Source organism: Melozone crissalis, unplaced genomic scaffold (genome assembly GCF_028551555.1).
Source record: "Melozone crissalis strain CALT ecotype California unplaced genomic scaffold, PUWL_Pcris_2 ptg000036l_1, whole genome shotgun sequence".
NCBI lineage: Eukaryota > Metazoa > Chordata > Aves > Passeriformes > Passerellidae > Melozone > Melozone crissalis.
In genome coordinates, this window is record NW_026535814.1 from 20339599 (window position 1) to 20356599 (window position 17001).

General features: G+C 44.5%; 1 protein-coding gene across 1 annotated transcript in view; it reads right to left on the bottom strand.

The window, feature by feature from the left end:
• LOXHD1 (lipoxygenase homology PLAT domains 1) overlaps positions 1-17001 on the bottom strand; it is a 152712-nt gene that overhangs the window by 43601 nt on the left and 92110 nt on the right. The window contains exons 27-32 of the mRNA XM_054283407.1: positions 16069-16185; positions 11483-11645; positions 8566-8720; positions 7574-7783; positions 5403-5526; positions 1793-2001 (exon numbers count right to left, since the gene is read on the bottom strand). Of these exons, the coding sequence (XP_054139382.1) occupies positions 1793-2001; positions 5403-5526; positions 7574-7783; positions 8566-8720; positions 11483-11645; positions 16069-16185 (978 nt within the window). The remainder of the gene's footprint in view (positions 1-1792; positions 2002-5402; positions 5527-7573; positions 7784-8565; positions 8721-11482; positions 11646-16068; positions 16186-17001) is intronic.

Here is a 17001-nt window from a genome sequence, read left to right on the forward strand (position 1 = left end):
AAACTTAATCCTCATACTCTGCTGTTTTCACATGGTAACTCACACTCAGAACTTTTCACCTTCCACACAAACAGACAAATGCCAAACCCAAGAACGAACTGTTCCTCACTTTTCCCCAAGCAGATAACTAGCAATTTTCTGCAATGTCCCCGAACACTGCAATTTTCTAGAAGGAAAACGCGGGCTGGTGCCATGGCAACCACGGCAGACTAGCACATCAATGTCATCCCTGGGACACGGGTCCAAAAGAGGGGACCTTCCAAGCTGAGGGCACTGCGTGAGGGAAGGCAGAAGGCCAGGAGCAGGTGGCTCCTTCAGCTGCGAGCTGGGGAGTCACAAACCAAAGGGAACAGGGAGCCAGGGGTGAGGCAGCAGGCTGGTGAGATCACTCAGTACAGGGGTGAAAGAGTGCAGAGAACATCACCAGCCTGAAAGATATATGTTATTTCTTTTGCTAGCTCTCTACATTTTATTTGCAACCTTTTATCTTCTTTCCCATTTGTATTCCTTTTCAAATTAATTTTTGCCTTGCTTCTGCCTATTTCAAAGCGTCTTCTCCTACTTCTTTTTTCTACTCATTCCCTACCCTATTCACTGTATCTTTTCCAGCATCCCTTTATATTTCTTTCTTCAGATTGTTCTTCCTGTCTCTCTGACCCTGAGGGTGACACTGTTATTTTCCTCCCTCTCTGTCCCACTCCATGGCTGTTTCCGTGTGTGCACAATGTGGAAGAGAAGGATTGATGCACTTGCTTCACTATAAAAAGTTTGACCTCGAGATGGGCCAGACAGAAAGTGCCACTGATACACATAATAACTGGGAGTGCATTAAGAAAATGGCGTGATAATAAACTCAAATCTGATATAGAGATTTCTCAAGATGTCAGAATTCATTGCTTGAGTGAAAGTCAGTGTGAGTGACAGTCCCTCAGTTGCAACAGCAGGACATACAGATGCAAAGATTTTCTTATTAGTTAGGATTTCTCTTTCTTTCTTGTCTCTTTCCAACTATACAGGCACACACATCAACACATAGGATTACTTCCACAAAGGGATGTGGTAAAAACAAAATTAAATAGGCTCCTAGAGTCCTCAGGTGCTGTGGGTTTCAGTACTTGAGGGGCTGGAGCAAGCTTTAAGGAGGTGGAACTGCCATATGAAACAAGAATGATGTACACAAACGCTCTGGAATATTCATGCCAAGTTTAAGCCCGGTGATGGAAAGTCTATGCAAATTGTGTCTCCCTGAGCCATAACAGAAAAAATGGTTCCTGTACCGAAATCTGTTTGAGCACATTACTTACAAATTATGATTAATTTTCTTCTCTAAGTCTGTGTCCTCCAAGCTGTGAAAACAATTTTCCTGTTTATCTGGGAAATTATACAAGATGTGTTTCTCACAATTTATGAAACCCTATTGGAAGTAGTGAAAAAAATCAACTAGGAAAAAAGACCAATGAAGAACTGCATCCTGGGAAGCTTCACGGCATCTGGCAATAGCAGCGATTGAGTAAGAAAAAGCAGTGCCAGGGATGGGGCAAAACTGGGATGTGTTATAACTTCTTTACAATTCACAATTATCTTCCGCTTCACGAGGATCCTGGTTTTATGCAAAGTAAAGCATACTTATTTACAGGTTCAGAGGCATGCAAAATCTCATCAGCAAAGTCTTGTTTACATTCCTTTTAGACCCAAGAGCCTTTCCTCCACTGCTAAGAATAACAGAACCACGTGCTTTATTTGGCCACGTATTTCATACGCCTCCGGCGCTCGCGCTGCGTTCACAACATACCTCCACTTTTTTGATCTCCCCAACGTCTAGGCCCCAAACTGAAAATTTCTCCACAGAGCCATCTGCAAATTCGTCCTTTCCTTCTGGGAGATCCAGCCACAGCCTCTCAGTCTGCACCTTCTGCGGGCCCATGATGATGATGAACACGCGGCTGTCGGTGCTGGAGTCGTACTCCGTGCCTGTCGTGACGGTGATGTGGTACGGGATCACTGCCACACGGAGAGAGGTTTGCTCATCACAAAACCCACACACATACGCACTTCTATGAGACTTGAGAAAACCCATCCCATCAGAGGGAGCAGCTGTGCGTGCCAAATAGGTTCACATCCCATTGAATTCATTTGGAGAAGTGATAACATCATGCTTTGTTGGGCCACAAGTGCGCTTTGGAGACCACTTTCCCACGGCGCGCTTGGGACTGAATTCTGCAAGGGTTAATTTCCCCAGACAACCCTACTGGCTTCAAGGAGGCTATAAGTCCAGATTTCTCCCTCTACGCATGACAGAACAGCAGAAGGCCTGAATCCTTATTGACACCAAGAGACCTTCCTGAAGATGAGTCTGAGCACCTAAATCTTAAACAGGCTATTAGGCCAAAGTGATCTTACACTCCCCATTCAATAAAGACAAATAAATCTGTGCTGACTCCAAGGTAAGCCATCACTGACTGAATGTCCCAGAACAACCACAAATGCTCTCCTTTGTGCCTCATTCAAGGATTGCTGTGATCTATGGGGCAGCTCAGGGTTTCAGCATCCCTGTACAAACCCAGACAGAAGAGAACAATTCATTGTATTAAAGGTAAGTAGCTCAATATTTCTGTGTATTGCATAATCATTTTGGTTGGGGGAAAAACCTTCAGGGCAAGGCTTGGTAAAAGAGGAGGCGGTTTTTCTGTGGTTTTCAGAAATTTCAGTTCAGCTGTTAAAAGGGAGGAAGTGCCAGACTGCTTTTCAAGGGCTTTCCAAAAGCTCATTTGGGTAAGCCGAGCAGGCGGTGCAGAATTGGTCGCTGAATACTCGTTTGATTTCTCAGAACATTTGTGCAGGGATGTTCAAACAGTTCTGACAAGACTCAGAGCTCTGAAACTTGCTTCGTCACAGACTCGAAGCAGCCTGGCTTCATCATCACTCTTCTGATTAAAAATAAAAAAGTTTGTAAATTGACGAAAAAAAATTTGGCTGGTTTTCAAATTACCCAAGATTGACATCTAATTTTGCTTTATGATGGCTAGCAACATTTCTGAGGTGGGTTTTGTACTAGAAAATATGTACTATTCACATCAGACTCAGAATACTTTTGCAACATCAGAGAAGGCATAAATTCATGCTGAACAAATCTGTCCAGAGCTGAACAAATCTGGACAGAGCAGAACCCAAAAAGATTCGTTCAGCCCCAATTTGAGGATTTTATGTACCAACATAAAATGAGATGATGATTAGGCAAGATTTATCCTCCCATTTATGGTATAATTTACATTCTAGTGGGTATACAACCAAAATGATGCATTTAGCAGGAAAGGGGTTTAGTTGTAGTCAAGGTAGATTTTATAAGAATATATTAAGGGGTCATGTTTAGGACATCTCCAGACTTTAAAATAAAGTATATTTTGAATAGGGACATTTTCTTCCATATGGGTTTTGTCCTGTTCTGCTGTGACAGACTAGGTTCAGAGAACTACCAGCATTTCTAGGTGATCCTTAACCCAAGGTACTTGAAACACCTATAAAAAAGAAATGAGAACTTTGAGTAGCTATAATTTCCCACTTTAAATAATGGACACAGAGGGCAGGAAACATCCTTTGCTGTTCTTTCCTCTGAAAACTGGAAAAATGGATCCCTAAATTAGTTTATCTTCCCTCCCTGTTCTCTCCCTCTCTATCTGGGACTCCTATTACCCCTTTTTCAAACACAGGAGAAAGCAAAACCTGCGGCAAACGGCCACAGCAGGACACCCCAGGTCCTCCAGCCCATCTCCCCTTGTCCTTGAGTGCCAGCACAGGGTTCAGGCTGCTTGAGGCCACGTGTTCCCCTCTCAGGAGTGTGGGTTTCCTTAGGGATCCATCCATGCCATCTCCAGCATGGGAGAAGGTTCCCAGTTCAGATTCCAGACACATCCTAGCCAAGAGGAATTTTCCCTGAGCTCCATCCTCACATCCTGCACCTCCTGCCCCTCGGAGGCATTTGCCAGTTTGATCTCAGCACAGTCAGGACTGGGCTGAGTGACAAAAGTCCCTCCCTTTCCCAGCCAACTCCCAGTTCCTGAGTGAACCAGCTGAGCTGGCTTCTTATCCCACTGGGAAGGTGGCTGCCTGGCTCACCCAGTCCATCTTATCTGACATTCCTTCAGGAAATCTGACATTCATTCAGGAAGCAGCTTCCTTAATGAGGCCATGTCACTGAGCAGAGATAGTGGTGATGACAGGCTCCAGGGCTCAGGGGAACAAGGACCACCCTGGCACAATGGGGACGATGGGAACTGCTCTCCTAGCTCTGCTGGAGAGGCGCTCTCCTGGGAAATGATGATATTTCACCCATTATTTGTGAAACTACATGGAAAGCCAACGTGGCAGATGTTATCCATTGTCACTGCACAGAAGTAATATCAGAAGGAACATGGAAATCACTTATTTTTTTATTTGAACACAATGTGGGATTGCAAAAGAAGGGCTGCCCCAAGACACATGGGTTTCAGGCCAGGTTTAGCAATGTGCAGCATTAAATCAGCCTCCAAGTGAAAGGTGTGGGATGTGCAACCCAGGTATCACACCTCAAGCTACTGGGCATCAGAGGAGCTGCAAACCATCCCTGTGACCACCTCTGGGCTCTGTGTGAGTCCCCCTGGAGAGCTATCTTTAACTCCTAAGGAAAATGACATAATTTTTACTTCATTTAAAATGGAAGCTTAAGATAAATTTAATCATTTTGCGCTTGCTGTGGATTGAAAGCACATAGACAGAGAGTAACTGTGATGCAGCTGCTGCTCAGTCAATAAAACATAGTATTGTAATCACACATCTAAAATCTTAATCTAAAGCTAAAAGGCCTCATGTAGGATATCAAAGTAGTTTCAATTTAGCTCATAAGTCATTGTCCTGGAACACTGAGGTAGTCATAAAAAGGGTATATAAATCATGGAATCATAGAAAAGCAAGGTTGGAAGGGTCCTTAAAGTTCCTCTCATTCCAACCCCCCTGCCATGGGCAGGGACACCCTCCACTAGACCCACAGGACAGCTGTGATGCACACTATGTGTGGTAAGGAAAAAGAAAACAAGTTCTAAAAATAAATCACATTTAAATTCAAATTAAATAACATTTCATCTTGAAACACCATCTCAATTGAGTCAAACAAACAGTATGGAAACACGGGATTTTCTGTGAATTTCATGACTTATCCCACTGTTGAGGTCAGAGAGCTGCAGGAAAAGCAGCAAACACAGGAACACAAGTCCTGATCCAGCCTTTCCCAAAGCAGTCACAGCACAAAGAAAGAGAAGTAATTGTTCTGCCTCTCCTGGCTCTTCAGCAGGATGAACACAACCTCTTAAGCACTGAAAGCCCGGAGCACAGGGATGCATGCAACCAAACACCCAGGCACTGCCACTCACGTGAGCCTTCCTCTGCTGCCTTGACCAGGCTGGACTTTTTGGGCTCCTTCGTGTTGGCATTGCTGTCCTGGCTGGACACACTGAGCGAGGCTCCATCCAGGCTGTTCCGCTCACCATTGTAGCTCTGGGTGGGGAATGGTTGGGAAAATAATGAGGCTGAGCACTCGTGGTGTCCCCTGTTCCCTTGTGCCTCCAAGAACATGAGAAGAAATGCCTCTAGTCCCCCAGGTACCTTTTTGGTCAGTGTAGCTCGAATAAAAGTGACTTGTATTGTACTGGTGGATTTTCATTTACTTCACTGGTAACCCTGGCAGGCCGTTTTGGATGTGTGTTACATTAAAAGAAAATATAACAGACATAAGAGTCTTGTGAGTTGTGACCTTTTCTGTGCTGCCTGTCTGAAATTGTCTGAGGCTGTCTGAAATTCAGATCAATGGAGCAGTGCCAGAGCTCATAGGATCACAGAAGGGACCGTAAATGTCATCTTGCTCCAACTCCCCATGGGCAGGGACACCTTCAACTATCCCAGGTCGCTCTAAGCCCCATCCAACCTGACCTTGGACACTGCCAGGGATCCAGGGACAGCCACAGCTGCTCTGGGCACCCTCAGCGGTTCCCCATCCTCACAGGGAAGAATTTTTTCTAATATGAAATCTAAACCATCTCTCTTTCAATCTGAACCCATACCCCTCCTGTCCCATCACTCCAGGCCCTTTTAAATTGTCTCTCTCCATTTTTCTTGTCAGCTCTTTTCAGGTACTGGAAAGCCACAATTGGGTCACCCCAAAGCTGCCTCTTCTCAGGCTGAACAGTCCCAATTCTCTCAGCAGAGCTGCTCCATCCCTCTGATCACGTTGGTGCCTCTGGATTCCCTCCAGCAGCTCCAGCTCCTTGTGCTGCTGGAGCCAGGGCTGGGGCAGCTCTGCAGGTGGGCTCTCACCTGAGCCCAGGGGCACAGGGGCAGGATCCCCCTGCCCTGCTGCCCACGCTGCGGATCAGCCCAGGGCAGGGGGCTCAGGCTGGGGCAGGCCCAGCTCTCACCCACAGCAGCCCCAGCTCCTTCTCCCAGGGCTGCTCATTAGGTACAGGTCAAATATCACAAGAGGCAGAATACTGCAAACCTGAGTGATGTGAAACAGTGGCTGTGTTTGAAGAGTTACTGACAATGCATTTGGTGTCATTGTCCAATAAATGTGAGGCTTTTGAAAAAAATAGATGTGACGTTAATGTCAAATACTTACTTGACAGTGTGAGGCACACTGTCAAATAATTTTAAAAAGATGGAGTGATTAGTTTTTTCTCATTATGAATTGATATAAGCAACAGGGTAAGGCTGTCCACAAGCACTGATAAGGTTGTGTGCTGCAGTTTTATGAGGCAGCATAAGGCAACACTCCTCCATGGTGTAACTCCTCTTACATCCACTCTGCTGCCTTCAGGATGAGTCCAGGACAATTCCATTGATGATCACTTTAGTGGTAACTGTCACTTACAGCGTACTTGGCAAAGTGGACTCCTTAAATAAAATGAACTTATAATCAGCTGCTTTATTATGTCTCACTGTATAGAAGTAAGAGAAGTCTATTAATCTTGTTTGCTAATTTTAATTAGAGCATGTACCTCGAATTCCAATTAGCTGCACTAGGCTGATAAGCAATGGAGAGTGTGCAAGTAGAAAGGACACTTCACTAAAAAAACATTTGGTGCTTTGAGTGGTAGCAGAGGGACCTGGCTTTTATGTCAGGCAGTGGTGGAATGGGGATCTGAAAAGAAATAAAACATCCAGCCCAAGTGAGGATGAAGTGAATGGACCCACTCTGGCTGGAGGACTTTGAATAGTGGGAACCACTAATCACCTGCTTTGTGGGCATGGCAAGGACAGCAGCAGGGAAATGCTGTGTATCAGCAAGGTAGTGAACTCTCATCTGAAGGGTTCCACTTACACTCTGTGATTTTTCTGCTGAAATTGCAAATTACAGAGCTAGTGATAATGGGCTGAGAGTGGCCTTACTTTCAGACTTTCTCATCTGAAAACCAGAAATTCATTTTGGATAAGCCAAAAGCCCTCTGAGTCCCTAATGAGCTGCCTTGGACTTCCACCAGATATTCAAGAATTTTATTTTTATGAGAGTTTTATTTTTTATGGAATCTGCTGTGAGCCATAACTGTACCTGCTCATAAAGTGTCCGCTCTATCTTTTTGTCCTCTTTCTTTTTAGAGAGCCAGCGCTCGCACAGGAAAACGAATGACTCCTCTGTGGTTTCATCCAGGATCTCCACTTTCTCCAGAAACCAGTCAGGGCTGATCATGCTATTGTCATGGCGAATCTTGATCTTGTATATGATGCCAAGGTCAACAGCCTGTATTGTGAACGTGTCCTCCTGCAGGGTGTTCAAGAGCAGTGGATTCTGTTAACAAAACTCTCAACAGATCATCTACTGGGAAAAAGGCAAAAAAAGGGAGGCTACAGAACACATATGTTTAAATTCCATATTGCTGGATGGCATTTGGCTAAAAGCTTTGCAGAAGCCTACTGAGGCATATCTGTAAGCTAAAACTGTTCTTCAGGGAAATGCTTTAAAGCCTGCTTCTGCTAGGAGGGGAGCTGCAAGAAACACCGCTTCTACAACCAGTTAGAATATTGAAATCCTGGGAGATTTTTAAGTAGACTTCCCTTTCTAATCCAGTTAGATTTGCATGAACAATCCAGATAAGTCAATCCTTGCCACCGTTTTATCCAAGCGACCCATGGGATGGCCACAGGACATCACTTTTGGTGTTACTTTCCCAGATACAGCTGAAGTTTAAGTCCCATCAATTTAACAAGTTTTGTGGTGAATTCCAGCATGTACTGTGTACATGCAAGTCAGTGGCACAGGGACTGTGGGAATCTGCAGCTCACAGCTCCAGCCAGTTTCCATGACCAAGCTCATAATTTGTCCATCAATGACTTCATAGGAACATCTGCCTGTTTGCTGCAGTGCCTGTCAGCTGTAATACCCAGCTGACAATCCATACAAAGCATTTTAAGAGGTAATGAATGTGGTAAATGGAATCAATCAATTCATCCCTCATAGGAAAACTCAGCCTATAAAGGCAGTCATTGACTTGACAGATTGAAGACTGAGAAACGGAAAGTGTCATTAACCCTTCACATTTGTACCTGTCCTCTTTCAAACTTGTTGAAGTTTGTTTCGGATTTGCTGAGTTTTCTCTCCCCCATGTCCCCCATGTCTCCGTAGATATTTAGGAAGACATTGGCATCTGTCCCAGCACCGTAGATATCCCCAGTGAACACGCTGATCTTGTAGGTGTGAACTGCAGAAAGAAACAGAGATGGTTTCTGGTCAGATGAAATATTAAGATCCTTGTTAGACACTGAATTTACCTAAGAAAATGTTCCCCAGGTTTTCTGCTCATCACTTGTAGAGGTATTAAACCCCATGTGGTTTTTCTTTGAGGTCTGTGGAGAATCCCTGGGCTGACATTTGCTGACTTTCCCTTTCTCCAGCTAATCAGTGCCTGTATGTTGCTTTGATCACACAGCTCATGGTTAAAAATGCAAAGAATCATTATGGCCATTACGGGATGGGAAGTCGATAGAGGTGAGGGAGCTCAGCACCTTCTCACACAGAGGCTCCAGGGACACAGATCTGAGAACAAGCCACTCAGAGCTGTGAATCCTTAATACTCCATCTTCCATAAACAAAGACTGGGAATTCAGATGTGCAATTACTACAGGAGTTAATGGCATGTATCTCTACAAATTCCCCATACAGACAGAGAACAGGTTTCTGGGTCCTTTTGCTGAGAGAGTATTTAATTAAGGAAGGGCTGGAGCTGTGCTGTTTAAGTACCCTTTCTCTTTAGCTTGCTCAATGATGAGACAATAAAACTTCATCATGCCTTTAGTAATGTGCTTTACTAAACCTGTTAAATAATCCTATTTTTATTTTGCTACTCTTCTCCCAATTATATGGGGAAAACAAACAGTTACTGAAAGCATCCTCTCCAGGAAAACAGTGACGGTCTGTATAAGTCTCTGATTACCCTGGTGGCATATGAGCCATGGAGAATGCCTCCCCACAAATCCCAGGGAAATGCAAATGAGCAAGAGGCACAAAGTCTTAGTTAGGATTCTGTGTACGTTAACAGTGTTGAAGAAAATTGCTATATTGTCTTTTTCTTCTTTCACAGTAAGACAGACCCTATTCTGCTTCGTCATCCATGAAAGATTTCCATTGATTTCTCTGAGAAATGGATCAGAGCCACTATCTGAGAACATCCACCAGGACTATGTGCAGTGCTGGATTTTCTGGTTTGCCTCCTGACATTTGTCCTACAGAGTTCCAGCTCCATATTTGAGAGGCAGCTGCTAATTTAGTAATGAAGGAAGCAATGCATATTGTCTAATTAGTCAATGCATCCCTCCTTGGCCTTTGCTTGCTGGTTCTAGAGACCTTGAGGACTAAAACACAGCGTTTTATTAAAAAAAGATGATCCTCAGAATACCACGAGCTGATTTTCCATCAGTGTCATTTACACCATGTCACTGCCCAAGATGTATGAGGACTCACAGACATTGAGTGTCCCAGATATTTCATATCTAAAGCAGAAGTTCCCAAACTTAGCCCCAGCTCCATGCCAGGAGAAACTTTCAACAATCCAAACATTCTATTCCGTAGATTGTAAAACTTGTTTCAAGGCTTTGCCTTCAGAAGGAAAAGTGAGTCACGTAGGTTAATTAACAAATGGTAACTGATCCAAGGTAAAGCAACAGAAATTAACAAGTTAAGGAAAATGTCATGCAGGCACCTAGATATCATAGGATCATTGAATCATCAATTTGTTTGGGTTGGAAGAGACCTTTAAAGGCCACCTTGTCCAACCCACCTGCTATGGGTAGTGACACCCTCCACAGGGAATAAACCTGGTTTATCAGAGACTCCTCCCACCTGAGGTCAAATGTTTCCAGGAATGGGTCATCCACCACTACTCTGGGCCACCCTTGCCAGAGTTTCACCACTTAGTTATTGATTTAAAAATTGTCTTTAAAATCAATTAAAGACAATTGATTTTAAAGACAATTTTAAAATCAATGACTAAGTGGGAAAACTTAGTCTTTCCCACTTAGTTTGTAGGCAAACTGCAGGAAAAGAAATCTCCCATAAGCTACCAGAGAGAAGGACATGAGTCTTTCCTCCAGCAAGGCACCTCTTCCCTTGGCAATGGAAAACAATCCACATTAATTCCACCCTGACAATGTTCTACAGCAAATGCAAGTCAGACTCTGAAAGAAAAGAAGCAGTGACAGAACTTATTTTCTCAGTTGAATCATCTTGTTTCCAGATGCAAGAGCCAAGAATGAAAATGGCAGCTGAATTCCTTTTGCTCTGCTCAGGATGAGGAAGTCCATGACCTCTCTCAAGGACATAATGAGCTCTGGGTGAGAAAAGGAGACCCTTTTTCTAGAGGAAAAAGAGGTACAAGCAGCTGGCCATATGGTGGCTTAGGGGTGAAATTTCAGTTCTTTTTCATTTGCTTCAGCTACCAGTAAAGCCAAACACCGAATGTCACCACTTTGTACGATAAGCTCAGAGTTGAACAAGAATTTTTTCTCCTCCTGGGAGGCACTTTAATGAGGTGAAGGTGGCTGCAGTGACCCAGGTTTTAAAGGTTATGCATGTGTACCTGGAGGGCAGCAGGCAAAACAACTTTAGGAGGAAAGAGGAGCATTAATTAGACTCATAGGATGGGGAAGGAAGAGGCAGAGTGCACAGGACAGGTGAAATTGGGCAAATGTAAGAAGAGAGGTTAGCACAGCCTGGAAGACAAGAATTTTGTTAGGCATCAGAGGAGACATGGAAACTAGGGCGTGGAAGGGTGTCTGTGACAGGTTCTTAAAAGCCCCAGAGGAAAATAATGACATTATTGCACAGAAGTGCCTCAGTTATGAGAGAGGCAGAGAACAGGAAGGGAAAGAGAACAGTGGTACCAGCATGGCACTGAACCACATATCCAAATGTTTTCCTTCAAAAAACCAGACAAGTCATCTCTACCTACTCCTAGGATTATATTACCTTCTAAAGGTTCTTCAACTTCTTCCTCTATCTGCTTGAGTGTCCCATCCTTCATGAGCTTTTCAGTAAAGATATCAGATGGCACCAGTTCCCTGACAGTCTCACCATCATCTTCAGACTTTGCAAGCCATCTTTCACATGGAAATGTGACAGTTTCTGAGCCCTGGAATAAACATGACAGAGGAAATCTCTTCAAAACAACATGAACACACGTTAGCATTTCCCTTTGAAAACACTCTGACATGCAGGCAAGGATTTTCAACTCATGTATGTGTGCACGAGTGTGTAGAGGCAGACCTAAAAGAGTGCACAGAAATGCATTTCCTCCAGAGAGAGGACATCTGAGGGCTCTCAGAAGAAGCACTGAGCATGCAGCAGAAAACAGGATTCCCAGTGGGTGTGTGAGAGTGGCTGCATGATCTAGCAGATCTCTGCCCTTCCCAGTATTGAAACTTGCAAATTCCTAACCAGGACTGCACCATTCCTGCTGAAGCTGTGCTTTACTGAGACTCTGCAATTCCTCTTCAACCCTTATTCAGGCAGCATTTTCTTTGAAGTCAGTAGGGCTTTCATTTTTCCTTTTTTTTCCCCTGAGCTCAATGCATCATGATTTTGCCTGTAATTCAGTGACTCAAGCTGGGTTCCAGGCAATTCCCATACATGCAATAAGAGGAGAAAAATAATGACTTAATTTTTGATCTTTTGTTTTGACTTCACTTTGGTGGAAACAAATATGATTTATATCATCAAACAGACAAAAACAATAGAACATGTGTTTTCCACTTGGTAAACAAAATTAATCCCAGACTATTCATTAAGAGCAGACTCCCATAAGGCCTCCCTTAAGATGGCAAGATGCAGGCAGCTTTTCTGCTGGGCACCCCAGGCTAAGACTCCATGAAGAGAGGAGCATGAGCCACCATGCAAGACACAGAGGCCACAAGTCAAAAAAAAAAAAAAAAAAAAAAGGAAGTTAGTTTTAATCTCCCAGTAAATAAATACAGAAAAAAGTCCTTTTCTTTACTGACAAGCTCATAATTTATCTCTTACCCTTCACAGGGACTTTCTGCTCTTTCCAGAATACTGTGTGGCATCACTTTCATATATAGCATGCCAGTAGAGGTTAACAGCATCCCAGAGGGGTTTTTTTGGGCTGGAGGGGACCTTAAAGATCATCTGGTTCCAAGGCCCCTGTCATGGGCAGGGACACATTCCACTGTCCCAGGGTGCTCCAAGCCCTGACCAGCCTGTCCTTGGACATTCCCAGGGATCCAGGGGCAGCCACAGCTTCTCTGAGAAACCTGGGTCTCCCCACCCTCACAGTCAAGAATTTCTTTCTAATATCTAATACCCTGCCCTCTGTCAATCTGAAGCCATTTTCCCTTATCCTGTTCCTCCATCTCTTGTCCAAAATCCCTCTCCAGCTCTCTTGTAGACACTCTTTATGAATAATTTCCACCTTAATTACCCTGCTGTGACTACTTACCAAGCCAATACAGGGCCCTTTCTTCACTACTTTCTCTATTTAAATATTAAATATTAATACACGGCAAGGGAAGGGAATAGATCTCACTGCAGCAGTCCTGAACATTGTTGTGACTGTGTGCTACAGCCTGGAACTGCAGGTCCTGCCCTCCCTGGCACCATCAGTGGGGAGGAACAGCTTGTGCACGCAGGAGCAGATGAGCACTCTGATCACAGCCAGCCTGGAGTGAGCAGGTCACAGTGTCACCACCCAGAGATGCCGGTCTGTGGGAGCAGAGCCCCTCCAAAGGGCTCGTGTGACTGCAGCAGAATCACACTTGGAGTGCACACAGCCCAAATCCTCTGCTGCTAATGAAAGCCCATTTCTCCTCCCCTCTGCCGCTCCCCGCAGCGCTGCGGTTTAACCCCAGACAGAGATGTTTAACTCCAGGAGGAGGTTTGGAGCGTGGCATGCAAAATGGTGTCAAAGGAAACCGGCAGCACTTCAGGTGATTTCACATCTTTTGCTTTCAAGTGTTATTTGTGCTACACAAGCAGGATGCAGTACCTAATAATTCCTGCCTCCTCGTTTCTGCACTGGCTGTCTGACCACTTCACCTGTATTATCTGACTGTACGCCGCGTGCTGATGAACAGTGCTTATCTCCACACCTGCAGGCTGGGAAGAGAGGGCCTTCCAGAACGATGCTTCAGTGCTGAAACTCTCTCCTCCTGATAGAGATCCCACTTCAGTCACATTCCTCACTGAAGCTTTCAACAGCTCCTGAACATTCATACTGCGGGCTGTAGGGGCCATTGATGCAAACACTGTTTATTTGGTAACAAGATATCTAGGGACTGGAGCGACAGCACAGTGGGGCATAATGTGCACTTACTGCAAGAGTTAATTGTCTCATTATTGATAATCACCATGCCATTGCCACGGCTTTTATTGGGGTTTCCCTGTTAGTGACTGTATTAATATTTAAGCAATGTAAAGTGCCCTGGTTTATATTACCAACAGTAAAATTCTCTTGCAGCCCTGAACAGAATTTGTTAGAGTCTGAGTCTGGACCTCAGCTAGAAGGAGTGTATGATACAGTGCTAAAAGTCAGTGCTTCTCCTCTTCTCCAAGTTGTAACAAATGAAATATAATTATCAACTATAATTGGCATGCCAAGATGGTTTTTTCAGCACGCAACAATCCTAGTTTCCTACCCAAGTGCTTTCAATTTAATCTGAAAAGTTACTGACCTCATTTTTTCTTTTGCAGCTCTACAGATACATCTAGACACATCTTAGCAGTCTAATCAGGTAGCAGAGCTTTTAGAAGCACTGGCAGCATATTGCTATCCTGTGGCAGGTCATAATATCCTGCGGCTGATCAGCGGCATCATGCAGCGCTCTGCTTTCTTCTTTTTTTTTGCCATGCCATAATCAAAAGATCAGCAGAATTGTGAATCTCTCCATTCCCAAGTCGTTCAGGGCTTCCCTCCCTTCCTCCTTCCTCAGGTTCCTCCCCACCTGCCCCTTCAGGGCTGCTGCAGTGGCTGAGGAGGGGGTGCAGCCCCAAGACCATCTCTCGTCAGGTTGAGGAGCACCCAATTCAGAGCTCTCAGGCACTTCCCAAAGTGCTCAGTTTAAGGCCAGTGCAGAAAGAGGCAGCCCAGGAATCTCTTTTCCCTTGGTTTCCACACATTTGGGTGCCCCTCTCTTTATCTTCTCCGGCTTGTGACCAACAACATCTCTGAAAACACTGTATACCTGTTCATTAACCTAAGCAAGGGTTAGGCAATACACAGAATCTGATAATGTCAAATTGTCAAAAAGGTGATAAAGAGGAGCAATCCGAGGGTATTGGCTTGTGAAGAAGCTTGTCCAGGAGGAGGGAAATGGGAGAAGAAGAGGGATTTTCTCACTCTGCACAACTCCCTGACAGGAGGTTGGAGCCAGGTGGAGATCAGGCTCTGCTCATGGGGAACAAGGGACAACAGGGGAGTAAACAGCCTCAAGGTGCACCCAGGAAGATTTACACTGGATATTGGGAAAAATTTCTTCCCAGAAAGGGTTGTCCAGCCCTGGCAGAGCTTCCCAGGGCAGTAGAGAAGTCCCCATTCCTGGAGGGATTTAAAAGCTGTGTGGATGTGGCACTTAGGGACATGGGTCAGTGGTGGACTTGGCAGTGCTGGGGGAATGCTTGGACTCGATGGTCTTGGAGCTCTTTTTCAACCTAAACAATCCCAGAAACAATTCTGTGGTGAGGAGGGTTCAAGGAAGAAGACCTGGGAGTTGATTGTGTAGCAAAGAGAATAAAACATATCCTGTAAATTTTGAAGGAGGAAACAAGATGAGAAGTGGGATCACCATGACTGATCTTGGCATTAGGAGTCACCTGAGGAGCAGGCAGACCTGAGGGGAGATAAAAGCTGACATCCCTTTGGAATAAGGGGAAAGAGTCCAGGTCTTCTGCAATGCAGCTACTGCTCCAATTCTGAGCTGGCCCTGAAGAGGTGATTTTCTTTTGAACCTCCCCAGAGCCAGATTCATCCCTGTTGCTACAGCCAGCATCTGAAAGCAGGACTGAGGGACACTTTCTAATGTGGACAGGACCAAGGTGACCAATCTGACTGAACTGTGTTAGTCTTGTTCACATGAACAGCAGAAAATCCTATCATCTAACTTGATTTTTTAACATGATTCAGAGATTTGCACTGAGAGGCATTTTGCTCGCCCTAATTGTACTGGCTCCTAGCATTTCTTTCTTCCAGGATTAAGGGACTGACAAAATTGTTCCTTGTCCGTGTTTGGCAACAACACTTTTTATTTTAAAATACTACGCCCACTTTCCATTCCCTTCCCTGTGATCCCTCAAAACAGAAATACACATGAAAACACGAAGCCTCAAAAAAAGTAATTATTTCAGAGCCTTATCATCAACATTTGAAGAACAAAACATGATAACACGCATTTGTTGTCCCCAGATCCCCAGGCTCCAGCAAGTTTAGTGCGCATTTCTCTTCAGGGAGCCATTTTTCACTGTTAATCACACGTTGTACACAGGAGATGCAATCTGGGAGATGAAAATGGTGGCTCCTGGGGATGTGCAAGGATTTCAGAGCCTACCTTCCCGTTTGGCAGCAGCCGCCGGATCGTCACACGGTCCAAGTGCCACCCCGAGTTCAGCCCTCCGCCGTTGTGTCCGATGCGGATCTTTTCAATAATGTCACCAACGTCCTCCAGCTGCAGAGAAACAAACAAACAAACAAACAAACAAACTAACTAACCAACTAACTAACTAACTAACTAACAAGCACCAAAACTGTCGGAACCCAGGACATTCCTCTCACTGCTCGAGACCCTGGCTGGGGGCTCAGAGACCTTGGCACAGAGTCAAAAACACCTGTGCCTTTGATTTTAACCCATGGAAACAATTACCAACTTTGTGGAAAGAGTTACAAGCCACAAGGGTTTGAGTAGAATGATAGTTAATTTATCACAGGGTGAAAAAGTAAAATTTTGGGTTTTTAAGAATAGGGGTTCAAGAGGCAAGATGGAGGAATCTGAGCATGTCCTGTCTTTCTTCTTCTTGTCCTCATCTTCTGCTGTGATGGTGGTACTTTTGGATTGCTTTACAATAGAGACAGAGTGTCTAACATATGTTATAGGTATTGGAAAATTATTGTAAATAAAGTACACGTAGTTTTTAGTATAAAATGCTAACACCACCCCAAGGGTGGTCACTGGGTCTCAACCCAACCTGCCAGACAGACCTCAGCTGGTCAGAAAGAGAATGTATTAAATAAGAGAAAATAAACAACCTTGAGAACCAGAGCTGAGGAATCCTGACTTCTTCTTCAGTCACGGGGCTGGGAAAAAAGACTCTTTAATACCTCAGGAGCCATTTCAGCAACACAACAAACCCGAGACAAAACCAAACAAGCAGAACCCCAAAAAAATTTTAAAAAGGGAAATATTAGAGTGTGAACAACTGGTGGCTTTTCAGACACCACTTCTCTACTTTATTTCATCTTTTTCTAGGCTGTTTGAAGTCCCAGG